At 47.5% G+C, this 20,024-nt stretch overlaps 1 protein-coding gene across 3 annotated transcripts in view; it reads right to left on the bottom strand.

Moving 5' to 3' along the window:
• Window positions 1–20,024, bottom strand: part of Reph (Regulator of eph expression) — a 194,153-nt gene that overhangs the window by 91,654 nt on the left and 82,475 nt on the right. For all 3 annotated transcript variants that reach the window (XM_037418334.2, XM_037418335.2, XM_075867628.1), the window contains one exon: window positions 6,723–7,109. In XM_037418334.2, coding sequence (XP_037274231.2) covers window positions 6,723–7,109 — 387 coding nt within the window. The remainder of the gene's footprint in view (window positions 1–6,722; window positions 7,110–20,024) is intronic.

The raw sequence follows: 20,024 nt of genomic DNA, 5'->3' as shown, positions 1-20,024 counted from the left end.
ATCGCAGGGAACTGTGGGATACGACGGCTTCCGGTTCGACGCTCCGCACGAGTCAACAGGGGCACGCGCGCATTTTTGTCCTGCTCAGTTTAAAAAAGCACCTCGCCCTGCAATGTCAGTGCTTTATTTTTTTTTTTCAACCATGACTGTGACGATGACAAGCTACGAAAGCCACGAACGGTCCGAAAACTTTTTTTGTCGCACAATAATGATCTGCAATGCTTTCATGCTGCTCGGGGGTGGGGTGCTCTCAGTTTGGCTACCAGATCGATCTGTCGATACCCAAAACAGTTTTCCTTGTATGATACGGTACTGCCGATAAAAAGTCACAATTTCAAACATCTCAGGGGATGGGGATGACTACAGCAGTGTGTTAAGAGTTCATTTCGGGATCGCTGCTTCGGCCGACATCTTCAGTCGATCGGCATGAAGCGCAACATTTATTGAGCGCGTTGAGATTTTTTTTTTGTAGCCTTTAGCGCGCTATAAGATGCATTTTTTAGTCGAAGTCAGATGCTTATTTGAACGCTGACCTTGATCAAGCTGCATGACACGGCGGCACATAAACAATACAGTCAGACATAAACGGCGCCGAATAATCGAAATCATGCGCTTGTTTAACGCACTTCTTCCTTCGGGCGCCGTCCTGGTGCACAGTTTGACCAAGATAAACGCAAATGAACTCGTCCAGCGCTTCGTGTAAACTTAGTTATGAGTGAAGCTTTCGCGTTTTTTTTTTTTGTCATATATATAGGTGCGATACACGGCGGTAGCAGGTAAAGTTCACCCGCTGGTTCCCATAATATCTTTGCTAGGCGCGCCTGCGCGACAATTTATTTCTCAAGATAATATTCGCAGCAACTTCGTGCGTAAGCTTCTTTTAGTGTGGAATACAGACGTACCTGTGATAAAATGGTTTTCGCACACTCTGGCATTAAAGTTCCGTGTTCAAAGGCTACCGGTCGCTGTTGCTCTATTCACAGTCGCGGCCCGCCTCGTTTTTTGTCTTCCTTACATGGCAATCGATACCTCTGTTTGCCTCGCACGCTCGAGTTGGAGCAGCCAACGGCTGAAAAACCGACTATGGCTTATCAGGACGAAGATAAACGGGCGACCAAACACGCGAATCCGGAATAATCTGAGGCTTGCGGCGAAGCGGTGTGCCGTCATCTACTCTTCTCTAACCGAAAGCCGGTAGCAGACGGTAAATCCCACAATCCCCCGCTCTTTTACTGGTCACCTATTGGGATAGATTCAATGCACAAGAAAAAGTATGCCTTAATTTTGAGCTCGCCGAAGATATCATACAATAAATACAATCAAAGTGACTTTCGAGCGTGAAAAAACATCAACGCGCGACGGGACGTGAAGTGCAACTCTCTGCTTGTTAGCTAGATGCTGATAGTTCATCGTCGCTGTCACTTTCAGCGCGTTGACAGCCATCTACGTCCAGTGAAAAATCCTCGACGTCAAGATGGTTTCTTTGAACACCACCGCTCAAAGTAATCAGAGGAATTCTCTCCGCCAAAAGACTTCGATAGCACCAACAACGCGTCATTCACCACGTACAACACCCACACGGCGTCCCTCACCACGTTTATCTGAGGGTGCGGAGATCATTTCGCTCCGATACCCGGCAAGAAAGGAATCACTTGCAGTGTGCTGCCATCTATCAATGAACGCAAAACACACGGTGAAGCGTAGGCCAAGGTTTAGAAAAGCAAATCGCGAGCCTGGGCTACTTTCCGCATACAGTGAATGTTTTGGGATTCATGCTTTAAAAAAGTACTGACGAATGCTATAAGCACGTAAAACAAGGCAAGTTTAACTGGAATGGTCAGACGATACTATCTAAAGGGGCCCTGAAACACTTCTTCAAGTAACCATGGAAAGAATTTACTGGAAGAGCTTATTGCCTCACGAATTCACCACCGAAAAAAAAAATGTCAAGACTCCGTCCAGTGCGAGTGAAGTTACAAAGGTTTGTTGCATGCTGCTATTTCTTTCTCTCTTCTCTTGTCCCGACTAAAGCTATGTTCACACTACGGTCGTAAGGCGTCGATTTTTCATAACACGCGTAAGCGGAAGCACAACAAGCGTATGCGTCTAGTTCAGACTGTGAACGTAAAGGTACCAACGTTCGCAAAGAACGCATAAATCGTGGGTGAGAGTGTTAAAGGCTAGGCAACTTTTACGTCTGCGATACTACGACCATTACGACACAGCCAATGACCGATCAGCTTTCGGTTTTCAGCAACCGGTCACGAGACCTGACGGGACTTCCGTCCTCCCGGCTGCACCAGCATCGCGGAGGCGATGGCGGTAGCTGCCGGCGCGGGAAGTGCTACTTCGCCATTCCGCGGTGACGATTGGGTTGGCTTTGTTTGCTCGCAACGTGCGTAAAAAGTTGTTCCGCGCTGCCTGCCGTACTGTCTTCATTTGGTGTGGTTTAGTCGTTGGACATTTCTGGGAAGTGAAAAGTGTGCGCAATGGATTCGCTTGCTCCGAACCTCGATGAGTCGTCTCACTAAGTTCTCAAGGAAGTCGAACTGCTGGGGCGACATGCGCATGAAATTATGAAACATCGCAGCGTCTCCAAGTCGGAGCTTGACGAGAAGGTTGTGAAAGTCGCCATCCACGGCCCTGTTGAGGAATACTTGGCGCACCCAAACTCTTCTCTGTCGCCTTCGCCGTCTTCGGGCGATTGAATACACGACTATAAGCTCATTTTGAGCGTGAATTTCTTCCAACTCGGCCAGCGCTCGCGTGTTGATGGGAGTCATATTGGACCGCTAGTGACGCCGATTCTACAGCGACAAATATGATTGGCCTATCGTAAAAATCGTAATGTACGTAGCTGTATATGTGAACAAAGGTATCGGCATAACTGCGGTAACGCTTTTTATAGCCGTTGCGTTCGATACGCCGAACGAGCTGTTACGCACGTTACGACCGTAGTGTGAACATAGCATAAAATCAAGGGGCTGTAGTCCCGACGAAAGCGCTGGAAGCTAAGCAGGGAGGGATGGCAGGGCCACAGGAAAACGTCACGCGCTTCATGGCATTGAGCACTTTTTTTCATTTTTTTTTCTTTCTCGAAGTGCGGCTTTTCCCGATGTGATCACGCGCGCATGGATGGATGTGGCTGTACCCTTTAGATCGGGCGGTGGCTAACGCCACCTAGCCGTAATACTTAGTGAACTAACCATTACATTTATCTTTTTTTTCCTTTAAATAATGAAGTTGAGGATTCGTACTTTGCAGTGAAGGGTTTAATTTTCACTCGTGCCTTGACTTTAGCCACCAATCAGATAACCTCCTTCTAGTTAAGTCTACCCGCTTCAAGTCTATTTTGCCCTCGCTGTCCCTAAACCCCAGTGCTTTGAAAAACTCTGCGCCATCATCCTGAGCTATAGGGTGAAGCCCTTTACAGAACATTATCAAGTGTTCGGCAGTTTCTTCTTCCTCTCCACACGCACTGCATACTGTGTCTACCCCTTCGTATTTGGCCCAATATGTCTTGGTTCGCAGTACTCCCGTCCTGGCCTCAAACAGTAGAGAACTACCCCGAGTATTATCATAGATCCTTTCCTTGGCAATTTCCTGCTTAAAAGTTCGATAGATCTCTAGTGCCGACTTCTTAATCATGCCCATTCTCCGCACGCGTGGACAAGTAGCGGCCTCCCGTGGCGATCTCTGTAACCAGCGAGTGCACCATATTCAAATCAGCCAATGGCTGATAGATGCACTTGCTACGAGTGATTTTTGGGCATATTCCGTGATTTGTCGAGAGAAGAGAAAGCATTTTTTTAGCTGAATCTGATAATTTATTGTGTATTCCAGGCCACATGCTGCGCTATAATATTTGGCTCGCGTGTTTTCGGGAGCCTCTTCTACCGATCAGCAGCGTTTTCTGACTATGCTCAAAAAGTGTTCCGGGGCCTTTCTTTAACTATCTAAAGTGGCTGCGGAAAATCTCGCGAAGCTGATATGTGTACTCTGCGGGCTCTAATCGAAAGCGGGAGTTCCCACTCATTTTCACGAAAACCTCGCGTCTCGCAAGAACGAATCAGATTTATCGTGTCTGTCGAAGTGAAAATCGCTCTCCATATCATATCGATTCGCTGGGTTCGAAAAACGGCAGAGTAACATATGAGTTAAAAAAAAGCGGCCTTGGCAAAACGCGCTGCATAGTTAGCATAGTTACATTATAATCTGCTGAAACTGAACTGAAAAGCTGAAAGAGCGGCCTTTCCCGCCTTTTTTATACACTTTTGGGGTAGCCATTACAAGTACACACGGATGGATGGATGGACGGACTGTCCCGCACCCAAAGATTACTTGTGCTTGAACCGCCGGCTGCTTTTTCCCCTCACACCCCCACAACTACTTCGCGAAAGCAGGGTCTTGTGACCACTGAACCGTCTGAACCTATTTTTTTCCAAACTTATTTCTCCTTTGTTCACCGCCATTCTGGGTGCTAGTGCCCTACTGTTCTCGTCCCCCGCTGCTCCTTAGTTCACCCTACCCACCTCGCTAGTGTCTACAGCTCGGCGATTCTCATCATCAGTTCACTCTGGCAAAGCATTATTTTCTCCGTTTTTATTTTCTTCAACCTCACATTGTTGCAGACTTGGCATTAGCTTCCTCTGCATTTGCATCGGCACTATCCTTCATCTTCAAACCCACCCGACATCCTGAACATTTTAGTATTTTTCACCATGCCTTTTGATAATAACAGCGAAAGTTGGGCTAGTAGGTGGTTCATACTTGGGAAGTAAAAACAGTGCAAAAATATAGACAATGACAGGCGAAGAGACAACACTGCGGTGTCGTCTCTTCCTCTGTCCGTGTCTGTATTTTTGCGATGTTTTCACTGCCCAACTATGTCTTCTTATTTTTTGACAGTCTTATTGACACGAATTCACCAGTACCCACGAGTAGCTGAATTGTCCCACTCGATAACTACAGGACGCGGAGTACGACGAAGACTGCCTTAAATAAAAATAAGTCTAAGCTCTACTAAATAAATTTACGTGGTCGGTGCGCTTGCACTCCCACCACGTGGTGACAGGAGAAAAACACACACACACACAAACGAGAACTATTTCAGGTGACTGACCCCCCCCCCCCAACAGCCTTACAATGTAATAAGTGCAATAAAGGTTTACACTACTGCCTTATCAATTAATAAAAATAAACTCGGAGCATCCAAAAACATTTATCTGCGCAGTCAATTCGGAGCCCTCGAAAAACATGTCCATCCGCCACCAAACCAACTCGCCAAATCATATGACACGACCACTATGCCATTGTTCGTGATTCTTCGGAAAAGCGTGGTACCCGTTGCACACACGCAAGGCAATTACGTGCACTTTATTGATGGTATGACTCACGACGATGAAGAATTAGGTCTGAGGATTTTGTAATGGCTTGGCGCAATAAACAGCCCACCCATTATGCAATACGCATTCTGTAACGCCTAGTTGTAGCGTTCTAAAACGCATAACCACGCATGTTAATGCGATCCGTTACCCGACATGAAGCCTGCCGGGTCGCTTTGCAACGGAGTTTAGTAAAACACCGGCGCCTCTCGGTGAAAGAACACTAGGCTGCTACGCGGAGACCCCAGGCTGGAAACCTGCTCTGTCCTATATTTTTCCTTACTGATTTCTTTATTATGCTCGCGTGATATCGTTATAAGTAACGATAAATGCGGCGCAGCAATATGCCCCAAAGAAAGACGCTTGCGACTGAAAAGTCACATCGCCGGACTAAAAGCGCAGTACAGAGTGCCAATGATTTGCGCACAGGAAAAGCCTGAGCGAATGTAAGAAAGGAAATAACGACTCCATCTGGCCGCGCCTCAGGTTGCCGAGTTGACAGCGGCCATATTTTTCAGCCATTTCACCGCCCAACAGTGTACGGTTGCAGCAACGATGAAGCGAGCTGCCAAGATGAGCCTCGAGCGTGCATGATCTGCGAGGACTCTGAGGGCAAGCTCGCCAGGGTGGCGCGAGATTATGCACCAGGACGATGCAGGCGTTACCGCCGCCGATTGAAGATTACGCCGTCGAGGTGACGCAACGGCACCACCTCAACAGCGCTCGCGCGTGCTGTACATAACACACACACACACACACACAAAGAAAGAAAGAAAGAAAGAAAGAAAGAAAGAAAGGAAGAAAGAAAGATAAATGTGCGGGATCCGATAAAGAATACTGCTCCGATAAAGAATACTGATCCGATAAGAATACGATAAAGAAAAAAACAACTACGCGCAGCAGGCACCGATGAAAGAGTGAAGTTGTTGGCTTACAAAAACGCTTTCGCTTCGCGAAATATTATTTCACCTGGCTGAATGAAGAGGAATTCAAATAAAGTGCGAGTCTAGTTAAATGGGAGTCGAATGAAGCGGAGTTCAATGAAGCGGGAGTCGTGAGTAGTGCCGCTCACCCATTCCCGAACCACGACGGCCCCAGACATGAAAGTGTCGACTAAGAACAGCTTCGCCGGTAAAAATATACACACTGAAAACTGAGAAAGCTTTGTGAGCAGAGATGGTTGCTGGGCTGCCCCATGGTTAACACTCCTGTTTAGGGTAAAACCGAACTGTTGGCAGGAACAAGCACTATTTCCTGAACTCAACATACAAGCACTGCGGCGCGGTGGCTACACGTGTAATAGGCATAGCACATGAAATTACCCAAGACGACGCTCACCTCTAGCCCCCCGGCGCTGGTTGGCCTGTGACCATTTGCGCTTCTCGGCCGAACCAGCGCGGTTGTTGATAACCTCGAGCTCTTCTTCAGAGCTGTGCTGCTCCAGGTTGGGGTCACTGTCACTGGGCAGAGCAGAGTCCAAGAGCACGGGACTGCTGTTTGGGGCAACGTTAGGGCCGACCACGTGGTGGGCCGTCACAAGCACCACTGCGGGACTCGAGAGCAGTTCGGCGTGGTGGTGATGATGCTGCTGGGGTAGCAAGCGGCGCCTGTCCGCAGACTTGTTCTGCTGCCGAGATTCCGGTTGCCGGAAGCTGGCGTGTTGGCAGAGCCGACTCGCAGAGTGGCCGCCGCTGCTGTCTTCCAACTGAATGCTCTGCTCCATATCTGCGAAGAAGAGAAAATATACCCTAAATGTCGTGTCGCTTCAACATCATCACGTGTACGCGTAAACGTTCCACCTCATCAAGTAAGCGTCATTACGGAGGTATAAAATATGCCTGTATTTCTGCACAGCAAGTTTCCTACGAATAGAATATAAAAACTTTGCAGTTGTAGTCACACGTTTAAAAGAGAAAATCGCATGTTGTCAGGCCTATCTGAATTGTATGCCTGATTGATTGTTAAAAACAAGAAAATTAGACGACGCAAACCACCGTGGACGAACAGGAAAAAAAAAGAATGTCCACTCGCGACTAACATTATTCTTGCAAAACCACCGCAACAAATTCACTATGGCGCACATGCGCAACAATTAACCATACGTCAAATCGCACAATCGCACACACTCAATGCACTTACTACTTCAGAAACCTGTAAAAAATTTGGCAGAACGCAGTGCCACGGACTGATCGCTAATACAGAAATCCTTTTTTTTTTCTTCATAGTAAGGTATAAATCCTCCTACTTAAGAGAAAGGATAATGATCTATAAGGAGCTTGCATGTACGGTGGCGACGCTATGCACTCTGCATAGGCAGCCATTTTTTTGTCAGAGGCGGTCGGAAAGTGCAGCAGCGCAGTCGTGTTTGCGAGCGTTGGCGTAGCTTGCAGGCGTGATCGAGTGTGATCGCGACGTGAATTCAACTCCAAGAAGTGTCGTGATTGACATCAGCCCCACCGCAAGGCTACACCGCAACGCTTTGCCAGAAAGACCTCGAGCGGTACGAAAAGACGAAAATTTGCTCCGAGTGGACCCATTCACGTTTCGTGCGGGCGACTGTGTAAGCGACGTGCACTTGTGGCCACGCGTCGACAGCTCCGATATTCATGAATTTCTCGTTCCGAGGACGACTTTGATTACCCAGGAGCTGTTGAAGTCGAGAAAGGCAATCAAGGGAGACAACTTTCTGACAAGTGGCTCGTTGTGGGAGTCGTGGATGAAGGAATTCGCCGCCGATACCGTGATCGTCATCACTCAAGTAAGAGGTGTTAAATTACTTGGTTTTGCCGTAAATGCGAATACGTACTTGTTTCTGTTCAGGTTAAACTTCCAGTGTGTTAACAAGCCGCCGTCGACGCATTGTTCATGGGCAAGAGTGATGGCAAGGTCCTTGCCGCGCACTGCACATGCATGGCCGGGAACAGCGAAGCCTGCTCGCATCCCACTGCATTGTTATTCTACGTGGAGTATGACGCACGTGCACGAGAAGAGCACGTCTTACTTGAGTAACGACGACCACGGTGTCGGCGGCGACTTTCTTCACCCGCGGCTCCCGTACCCGGCCACTCTACCACAAACTTGCGACCCTTGAGGGCCTTGCTGGGCTTCATCTGCTCCCGAGTTTTCAAACACGCCCTCGGAACGAAACATTCGTGGATATCGGAGCTGTCCCCGTGCCGCCACAAGTACACGTCGCTTACACAGTCGCCCGCACGAAGCGTGAATGGGTCCACTCGGAGCGAATTTTCGTCTCTTCGTACCGCTCGAGGTCTTTCTGGCAAAGCGTTGCGGTGTAGCCTTGCGGTGGGGCTGATGTCAATCACGACACTTCTTGGAGTTAAATTCACGTCGCGATCACACTCGATCACGCCTGCAAGCTACGCCAACGCTCGCAAACACGACTGCGCTGCTGAACTTTCCGACCGCCTCTGACAAAAAAAAAAAAAAAAAAAAAGCTGCCTACCCAGAGTCCATAGTGTCGCCACCGTTCATGCAAGCTCCCTATTACCAAACCAAACCTCAAGCGACCTATAAGTTTCCCCTTTATTTCAACCAACTACATCCGCTCATAGTTTTCTAAATTAACAAGAGGAGACTCTAGCACTGCGATCGTTCAGCGACCGTGGGAATGGCGGGCAGTACACAGATTTGCTTAGTTTTTGTACTTGCGGACAGCGAATCGCCCTTGTGGATTCGTTTATTATTGTGTTTCAGTTTTGTTTCGAAGGAAAAAAAAACGAACAGTTTTGGACTTCGTGACCCAATTAGAAATGTCGAGTCTGAATGAATAAGGTGAAGAAGCGCAACCACTGAACATTTGCTGATTTTCGTTTTGCGAGAAAACAGCTTCAAGCCACACGAACACACTCGGAGCCAGAGGTACGAAAATTAGACAAATCCGTGTACTACCCATCATTCCCATGCTCGCTGAAGCGCCGTGCGTTGTAGCTCCCATAGACACTAGCGCCAGAGTTCTCTCTAGTGTATATTTAGGAAACTATGCAGCCGCTCACCCTGGATGTTATAACCAAACGTCCATCTGGTCCCTCTTTTATTGAATTACTCGTGGTCATTGGTACCGCCCCTGAAAAGCGCCCTTGCAAAGTACTGTATCGACGCGACGGCGTCCAACGTAGACGTGCCGTCGTCGATGGTTTAATGAAAGGACGACTCAGGAAGGAAGCGAGCTGTCGAAGTAGAGCGGTGGGCGTGGCGTTCAGCCAGCCAGAAGCCACGGACGTTCCAGGCACCTCGCACCACGAGCTAACAGCACTCGTCATTTTTTTCTCCACTAGCGCTACGGTACAGTACAAGCATATTGGCATGTCAGAACGTATAGTAATGCCAGGAAATGGACGCGGAAGAACAGAGCTCCCATCTGGAAGCACCTGCCGTATACGTCCTCGCTAGTCTCGTTAGTATGTGCTCAGCTGCTTGACTTGTACCAATGAACTTACAGCAATGATAAGATCTGCCTACACATCACATGCAGCTGCGGCAGCCCGAAACATTTTGTTTTTCATGCCCTTCGTTCTGTTTCACGTAGCCAGTGAAGACGCGCGCGTCCCCGTGAGCTGAATTCACATCAATCACCGTCAGTTGTGATACGAACGCAGCTGCGCTACTGTTACTACATGCGTCATCGTGGTTTTGCAGACCATTGCACCAATTCGAGCTGCTGTCAGTCACGTGTTCAACCGCGAATTCACACAACAAGCACACTTGGCAACGTTCAGCTGCGTCGCGCGGCCACAAGTCGAACTTCGACACAGCACTGGTGCTGGCGCTTCGGGAAATGCTCTCTTCCCTACCGCTATTTAATTTATTTAAATGCGAAGCAATTCTTAGCGAACTTCATCTATCTATCTATCTATCTATCTATCTATCTATCTATCTATCTATCTATCTATCTATCTATCTATCTATCTATCTATCTATCTATTCTCCTGGCCGTTTTGTTATTATCGGCACAATGACGGTATGACGTAACATCAGTACATGACCAGCTTAAGTGAGTAGTCATAACATGAAAATCATGACATGTTTGTCATGAACGTCATGATTTACGTGCCATGATCTTGCTGCTCTTGCGGTGGTTTCGTTCACATGACAATGTAAAAGTGGTATCATATGACACGACTGCATGGCGAACATACGTGACGAACCACGTCGATTAGATCATGCGATCGATTTCACAGGCACAACTAACACTTTTTATAACATTTACAATACCGCGCGAATCAAACCTGGCAATGCACGGAGAAAGGGGAGCTAAGCGGAACGTGTGTAGCCAAAGTAAAACACGTCTGAAAAAGTTGTAAGGGGATGCGGACACACTTCGCTACGGCATCGCCTGCACACACCGACCACAAGAACGCTTAAGTGCAACGAATACTACAGAAAAGGCCACGCAGTACAATGACGCTGGCGAGGGCCTGAACAGCGCGCAGCCGAACTTGGCGAGAAATAGGAGCAGCAAGGAAGGAGAAACAGTGTAAGTTGGTGTATACCGACGGAAACAATGAAGAGCAAATAGGAGCAGCAAGGAAGGAGAAACAGTGTAAGTTGGTGTATACCGACGGAAACAATGAAGAGCCGCAAAACGGCCAAGGAGAATCCGAGAAGCAGGAAAAAGAACAATAACGGAGCTCGTGAATACCGAAAACAAGAAAAAAAACAAAGGACACCAATAAAGAAGGTATACCGAGACGTGCAAGTATTAGCGGAGTGAAGGACCACATAGGCGGCAAAAAGGAGGAAAAAATGACCGATCAAACCGCAGAAAAGCGAGCACGACAAGCTTCAAGGAGGGCGGCACCGCGAGATCACTAAACGGGCACGCCGCTCCCTTTTATCTTACACAGCCTAAGTTTTATTACGTTACCGCGCTGGTTTTCTTCCCTACAAAGCGGTGCCTTCCTTAGTCGGGGCTCGGAAGAAGTGCACCACAAAAAGGCGCAGCGGACGCACAGCTGCATGGAGGCCGGTGAATAGTCATAAAAATGAAGAAGGAAAGCTGCAAAACGAAGTCACTGGCCACTCATACAACAGAAATATCTGTTTCGGATGAATTAACCGGCCAGGCCAAGCGGAACGAGAAGAGAGGCCGCTAGCACACCGATCGAGACAAAATGAGCGCACAGAAAACGAAAACGAAACAAGAGAAAAAAAACAACACTGCACAAGCGAACACAGCGAGACTTCCATACCGCATGCACTCACGCACGCACGCGCACCAACTGTGACACATTATGATTGGTAACGTGACAACGTCATGGCACAGAAAATATTCGACGAGCGTAACGATGAAACTTGCAATGAAGCGGAAATTTAAGCGCTCGTCTTGCTTTTTCTAGATACACAAGATTAACGAGAACCAAACGAGAATGACGCCAAGGAAAGTATACGAGATGCCATTAGAAGTACAATAATGCAAACAGGAAGAGAGATAAGTGGACGAAAAGATAAGTTGCTGCTGGCACGATAACTTGCAACCGGCGGCTCTCGAATAACGCGTCCGGCACCCTACCTTCATCCAATTTTCTTTCTTCACATTTACATAACGCTTACTACTAACAACATCTCACATACTTACCTTGACATCATTATCTCTTACTTCTCGTTAATCATGACATGAAGGAGTGCAATAAACGTACGTTTAAGCTATAGTAGTAGCTTGTTACGCTACAGTAATGGAAGAGCAAATGAATGAGCAAGTATCCTGCTGATTATTTCAACTTCGATTTCGCGTAGCACCCGACAAAAGCCCTGGCATATTCTTTGTCGAAAGAAAAAAGTGCCGCGCGACAACCCCCCATTCAGCTCATGGCATTGACCATTCGCGCTATCGACTTAAATATGGAGTGTATGGCACCCTGCGTATACGTTTTCAATTAGTCGAATGGGTGAAAGAAGCGCGGCTTATTAAAAGAGCGCAGTTGAAACAAATCGAAGAGGCTCGATCAACCAACCTGCATCCTATATGTCCAAGCAGCATGTAGAAGCACATAGTGCCGATATGCATACGCGCACACACACGCACCCACACACACACCAAGCACACCGTTAAAGTGGATCAGAAAGAGCTCACGCAAATCGCAATCAAATCTACGCAGGGTAGCGCAGGTCACTTCGGGTAACAAGAAAACGAGCACTACGGTCACATTTCGTTTTAAACGCGTGCAGTGTATTGCTCTGGTCATTTCTTTAAGCATGGTAGTCAGGCTGATGATAAATATGATGACCGATAACTTCAGATGGCATTCAGTGGATCATAGTCGATGTGGACCATTTAACGCGCTACGCTGAAATCGCCGCCCTTCCAAGTGCCACTGCGTGGGAAGTAGCATCTTTTGTCCTCCGTCGCTTCATACTTCAACATGGTGCACCTCGAGAACCACTCAGTGACCGAGGTCGCGCGTTTCCGTATCACAAGTCGTCGCAGCTCTACTTTCCGAATGTCACGTGGTTCATCGCAAGACCACAGCATACCACCCACAGACTAACGGGCTCACAGAGAGATTTAACCGCACCCTTGGCGATATGCTCGCGATGTATGTGACAGTTGATCATGCTAACTTGTACCGCATACAAACAACATCGTTCGCATAAAACACCGCAGCACAGTCTACCACCAGATTTTTCACCTTTCTTCCTCCTCTATGGATGCCAACCGTCCCACACGATCGACACTCTCCTCCCGTATACCATTCTGACGCATCCGAATGCCCACTTATGTCCGAAGCTGCCCGACGAGCGGAAGAGTACCGCGAACTCGCGCGCAGTTTCACGTCACAAAAACAGCGCCAGAAGGACAACAATGCCGACTCTCCACGAAGCCACAGCTATTCCCCGGTATTTCTTGTATGGCTGGCTGTTCCTTGCCAAACCCCTGGCCTTCCCTCGAAACTCGTCCCAAAGTACGAATGTCCTTGGAGCCAACGTTTATAGACTAGGTAAGTTGCAAAACTGAGCGATGTTGCGCGGCGCCGCCGCTGCCAGTAACAAATATGGCGCTGCTGTCGCATCCAGATTCACTCACTGCATGCTCGCTCACAGAACACCTAGCTCGCTCGTGTCACTCCCGTAACCTCCATCACTGCGCATGTTGCAGTGCGTCGGTATCTGTGGAGGCTTCTTTCTCCGTTAACATTTTTGTGCTTCAGAGCGCCCTGTTCTGCTTTGTATGTGTTGCGTGTTTTCATCATGCCCGGATGTTGCGTTCTCGGCTGTAGAGTAGCTACGGGAAATGAGAGACACCATGACATTTCTTTTGTGCCCACGTGTACCTGAGCAGCGAGAGGTATGGGACCACGCTATTCCTCGTGCAGATAAGAAACTGGCTCAGCACCTCACGTGTGTGTGATATGCACTTTCATGAGAATGACATCCTGAAGACTTTCACTCACGTCATATGGTAAGAAGGTACAAATCGCAAGAGGAAAGTGGGACCTCGTCGAAGGATGCGTTCCACGAATATTCCCAAATTTGCCCGCTTACCTTTGTCGCGAGGCCCGTGACAAAGAAGCAAAAGCTGCGCGATACGAGTGGGGTATTTTCCGGAATATCATCGGCGAAAAAGAATAGACTATCTCCGAGCACTGAGCTCGAATACAGTGAAATGAGTCTCGACATGCCGTCGACTAGTGGCGTCACTTCGCTTCAAGACACAGAAAACGTTATTTTGCATGCTGGCGGAAAGTTGTTGAGAATGGCGAGACAAGACGTCTTGTGGTGTTTCTAGGGCTCAAATAAAAAAAAAAGAGCGCTATTTGTGGAGAAATGCGTTGTCGTCACAGAAGACATGACAGTCACCATTAGCAGCCGTCACTATCGCTTAGCCAAGTCACCTGGCAAAGCAGATACCATCATCCAATGGGCAGAACTTCTGGAGGACATAGAAAAGCTGCAAGTGTGTTCATGTTGTCCCAATGCATCAGCAGGCAGACTCGTGAGTAATGACTACGAAGTGCTCACCGATACCCCAATGTGCGGTCTCTGCTCGAAGCTTTGGCTGCAGCTGTGTTAACAGGGTTCATTAGAGGAATTCCAGAAGAAGCAGAGGGAAGACATGCTGAAGGAAATGGCCGCACGCGTAGCTTTTCGACGGTCTAAGTTGCTAAAGAATGTGACGGACATGAAAAAAAAAAAAAGCTGACCACATAACCAGACAAAAGCCACGAGATCATGCCACATAGTTGTAATTTATTTTCAAGCCCGAAAAACACAGCCACAAAAGAGGATGCCAGACATTGTAATTGGGTTTTTCGCGTCTAAATATCTATTGCGGTACACCAACTAGCAACTAACCGACAGACTCGTACGTTATGTATATATATCAAGCATTGTTTATTGTGGGCAGTTCAGAAAACCACAATTATACTGTATTTGCCCTACACCGCTAAATATTACGCAGTATTAAGTTTTTGCGGCCGCACAAGAAATCTCGATAATATATTATACTGTATTTTCCTTACACCACTAAATATTACGCAGTATTGAGTTTCTGCGGCAGCACAAGAAATCTCGATAATATACTTGCAGAACGGCCGTCACGGCGTCTTGCCACGACGACTAGGCGTTTTCGTCTGCTAGCGGAAGCTTGTTGCGCCGCCAGTGCCACCAAACCGGAAGCTGTCCCGGCGCCGTGTGACGAGTAGTCTGACGCGGGGAGTTTTGCAACTTACCTAGTCTAGAAACGTTGCTTGGAGCCCCAGTGACTAATTGAGACAGTTTGCCCATCTGACGACATGCGCCGGCGTGGACATGACATCGTCCACGTGACCCGCTTCAATTTTATATCTATCTCCCTCCAGACTCTTAGGTCGCCAGGATGGCTCTTGTTCAGCTAGGGCGAATTGTGAAGACGACGCATCGTTGGTAAGCAGCATCGCCAACGCTTGAATACTGCAGGTTCTTGGCTCATCTCGCTCGCCTCGCGCTGATCGTCGCCGGAATTCACCTAAACGCTGCTTTGTTCGTGGAGCCGCCGTCGCAGCACACGTCAATAAACCCATTTTCACTTCTAACGCCAGTTTCTTAGCTAGAGACACGTGGTATGTAAATAAGAATAAAACTGCGAAACGTGTTTTACGGGACGATTACAATGGTTCATATGCACAGATATTGTTTTTATGCACAGTCGCCAATTACGAAGGTGGGGTCATGAGAGTTCCAACATCCTTTCTCAGACAATCGTTCATTTGCGCTTGCACTCCTTCTCACGGAGAGCTGAACCGACAAAGGGGGCAGTGATTATTTTGAAGCGCCGTCCATGCCTCATTAGGGGCAGTCACCAAAGCTTTTGGGGACAGCCCACTGGCTTTCGTCCCCGATTGACGCATGTAACCCGAAGCCTTCACTGGACTGCGCGGAACTGTGCGAGGACGACAAGCTTGCGGATGATGCACCACGGCTGCTTCGATCTCACACACCCTACACGCCACCACGACACAGCCGAGCCGGATCAAGTCGGGCAATGGCCGGCCGCGCACTTCTCAGGAGGTTTATCGAGCGCATCGGAACGTATCTGCGCTCAACCGTCAAAAACGCAGAGTCGAGCGAACAACGCTCGCGCACATACGCAGCACCACCCCTTCACCAGCGCTCCTCGCCATCTTCCACGACTTTCACCGCCGTTGTCCACCCTTCCGCACGGTTTCTTTCTTTTATTTCATTTATCCTCCTTCCTTTCGAAGCTTCAGCGAAAACTCGACGCGGCCTTATTTCGCTCATCGAAAAAGTCACTCGTTAGACGGGGGCGCTTCAATAGACGTTACGAGGCACGCATTTAAGATGGTGGCAGGCCGTGAAAAGATGGTAGCGGGCGAGCAGGTCACCGAGAAGGCGGGGCTGCACGATCATGCTTTTCGATAACTCTCGACACAAAGAGAAACTGAGACCACAAATGGCTGCAGGTGAGTCGTCAAAACAGCACTCCGCTGCCGAGTAAAGCAGATCAAGAAAAAATGGCACACGTCCGAGCACCCATATTCATATCCGGAGCTGTACGCCGACAGCTTCGAATATTTATGTTCCTTTCCGCAGTGCCTCTGATTATCAACCTAAGCAGTGTTCATTATAATTGCACGGCATCAGCATTCAACGCGCAGTCACCAAAATGATTCCGTGTTTTTCTCTGCCAACATCAACGGCTCAGCGCGGCGGTGCACAGACGGGCAAGCATAAAGGCTTCGCCTTTTTCTACAGACAATACTGGGCAGGACCGAGAGCACGCAGGAGGCAGACGGGAAGTATGCCATCGACAGAAGTGCGCCGCAACGCGTCATTCTATTTCGGACGCGAGGCAAGCGTCCGTACGCTCCATACTTCTCGAGCTATCCCTCTCTTCTAAACCGGTTACTCTCCTCCCCGCGAGCGGGCTCCTCGTCATTAGAGAATGACAGCGGCGAGCCCTTTCCTTGACTAATGGCGAAGAAAGAGCACTGCGCACTGATTTTTGAATTTGCCCGGACCAACTGCGTAATAAATGTTTTCATTTCACTTCACTTTAATCCCTCTATAAAGCTATGCCTTCATAAAGCTGCCTCAGAACGCGTCGGGCGCGAGGCTCCCTCAACGCACTGCGCTCGGAGGCAGCTTTTCAACTGCCGTGCCAATTGCCACGTGATCATAGAAGGCAGTGGTATAGTGGCTAGAAAGGTTTTCCTAGTGTTTGATTGATTTGACATTGATCTTGGTTTGATTTTGTTTTTGCAAAGTGTCGTTTCAAATAGGCGCACTGAAAAGACGAAATGTGCATTGGTTGGCTTTTACTTTTTCTTCTTCCTTATTTATTATGCTGAAGTAAGTACATCCGTTTCGTTTGTCACAGCTTCTTAAAATGTTCAATACTTATTCCTTGTCTGTGCAAGACTCACAATTTATTGTCTACTGATGCTCATTTTTAATGAATTCTTTAATATTTAGTGTATTTAAATGCGAAGCATTTCTTAGCGAAATTTGCCGACTTTGAGCCTGCCTATCTATCTATCTATCTATCTATCTATCTATCTATCTATCTATCTATCTATCTATCTATCTATCTATCTATCTATCTATCTATCTATCTATCTATCTATCTATCTATCTATCTATCTATCTATCTATCTATCTATCTATCTATCTATCTATCTATCTATCTATCTATCTATCTATCTATCTATCTATCTATCTATCTATCTATCTATCTATCTATCTATCTATCTATCTATCTATCTATCTATCTATCTATCTATCTATCTATCTATCTATCTATCTATCTATCTATCTATCTATCTATCTATCTATCTATCTATCTATCTATCTATTACTTTTAGTTCTCCTGGCCGTTTCGATAATGCAATATATACCAAACTTGGTATGACATAACATGACTGTATGAAGAACATATTTGACTAGTCATACCATGAAAATCATGGCATGTATATCATGAATGTCATGATTTTACAATTCATGGTTCTGCTGCTCTTGCGGTGGTTTCGTTCAGATGGCATGTTGCAAAACTGGTATGGTATGGCATGATTGCATGGCGAACACAAGCAACAGACCCTAACATGAAAAGCATGACATGCTCGTCATGTGAAAACTGGTGGGCTGCGGTCTTACGCAGCCCCGAACTTAACGATCCCCCCCTGGCCGTCCAGAGTGCCCATGAACGGGCCGCCAAGCTGGGCTTCACGATCCCTACGTGGAAATAGCCGGGTGGCGCGGGGTCTCCCCAGCGTCTTCTCAGGACAAAAATAAACTTTCAATCAATCAATCAATCAATCAATCAATCAATGTTTGTCATGTAACAGCATGACTACATGCCACGCTCATGATGCGCTCACGGCCATTTCGCTAGCTTCACTTATACTAAATTTGGTATTACGATACGACAATGGATGACGAAGATATGTGACTGGTGCAAACATAATAATCATGAGGTGCGTGTCATGTGAGAACATGACTACATGCCACAGTCAAGGCGCCATTACATTTCGACATGACGGGTGAGCGTGCTCACCGGGGTTCATTTCGCCGCGTCACGCCGGCGTTGCCACGCCAGGCGCCAGTCCTGCCATATACTCGCAGGCATGCGCTGCGCTACGTTGCTTTGACGCATGCGCGTTTCAGCTGGTACGGCATCCCTCCGTCACGAAAAGAGGGAGACGCAGTGTCGTCTGGGTAACGCATAGGCGTGAAATGCAGCATGTCGCGCATTTCGCGCCAGTTGCCATCGGGCAGCGCCAACGGACGCTGGTCGCGCATGGCGTCAGACTATGGACTGCAGCGCGTTTTGCTAACGTTGCGTTGCTGTGCCGAGCGTGCACGCTAGTCAACGCGACACAGGAGCATATTGGGCCCTACTTGATGCAATCGCGGCCGTTTTGCTAGCTCCACATATAGCAAATTTGGTGTTACCCGACGTCAATGGATGACAAAATATATGGCTGGTGCATAAATGACAATCCTGACACGCGTGCCATGTAAGAACATGACGACATACCATGCTCATAGCGTGCTCGCAGCCGTTTCGCTAGCTCCACATATACTAAATTTGTTATCACGTGACTTGAATAGATGAAGGTAAACGACACACCTAAACATGATAATCGTGACACGGAATTTATGTACGGCATCATTTACCTCCACCTCGTAACGTTGTGCTGATTTTAAAGTGACATATCAACATTTCTCATTTTTGCTTCGCATATCATCGATTCTTACTGTACGTGAGATCTGCCAATTTCATTTCATTGAGGTATACAAGTCTTTTTTTATTAACTCACATTCTCAATCAGAACACTTGTCCTTGCGTCTTATCTTGTTGTTGTATTCTGTTTTTTTATGTAACAGCTATACATATATATATATGCATTGATGTATTTACACTGAAACGCAACTGTGTGGAAAAGAATGTTAATAAACTGGGACTGAAGTCCTGAACCTCTTATATATCTTCGTTATGTGCACGCTACATATCCCGCTTGTATGTGCTGTTCAAATTAATATAACCTGGTAGTACACTCTGAAGATCAGTTTTTTCTTTCCCTTCATTTACAATTATTCGGCACCCTGTGTCACGAGCACAGCGACGTTGTACCGTTACCACAAAGCTGGTTTTAAACGAGAAACGCACGAGAGCGCGCAAATGCCGCGCGCCAGCGAGCGGTTGCGCTCCCTGGCGGCTGTATCGTAAAATCGCTCAGCTTTTCCGTCTCGTTCACGACTCTAGGAAAACCTTTCTAGCCACTAGAGCAGTGGCAAGTTTTGGGATGGCTATTCTATAGATAACTAGAAGAGATGCAGCGGCGCGAACAACTTCTCACAGGCGTTACGTTTTTGCACGGATGCTATCAAATGGCACCACTGCAACCTTTCGTACTACTAAGGCGCGACAGACTATGGTTTCCGCAGATGTTAGTGGCGTATTATTTGCATATTTCGATATTATGGGCACTACCTAGTCACAACAATCTAACACGGGCAGTTAATCATTATTCACACATTTCAGGCAGTGAATGAGCTGGTAAATCAGTAAAGCCCGAATTTTCAGTAACGTAAAAGAACTTTTCCATTGATGATTGATATGGGGGGTTTAACGTCCCAAAACCACCATTTGATTATGAGAGACGCCGTGGTGGAGGGCTCCGGAAA

This window comes from Rhipicephalus microplus, chromosome 6, assembly GCF_043290135.1.
Source record: "Rhipicephalus microplus isolate Deutch F79 chromosome 6, USDA_Rmic, whole genome shotgun sequence".
Taxonomy (NCBI): domain Eukaryota; kingdom Metazoa; phylum Arthropoda; class Arachnida; order Ixodida; family Ixodidae; genus Rhipicephalus; species Rhipicephalus microplus.
The sequence above is the reverse complement of the archived record's forward strand: the minus strand, read 5'-3'. Positions and strand labels throughout refer to the sequence as shown.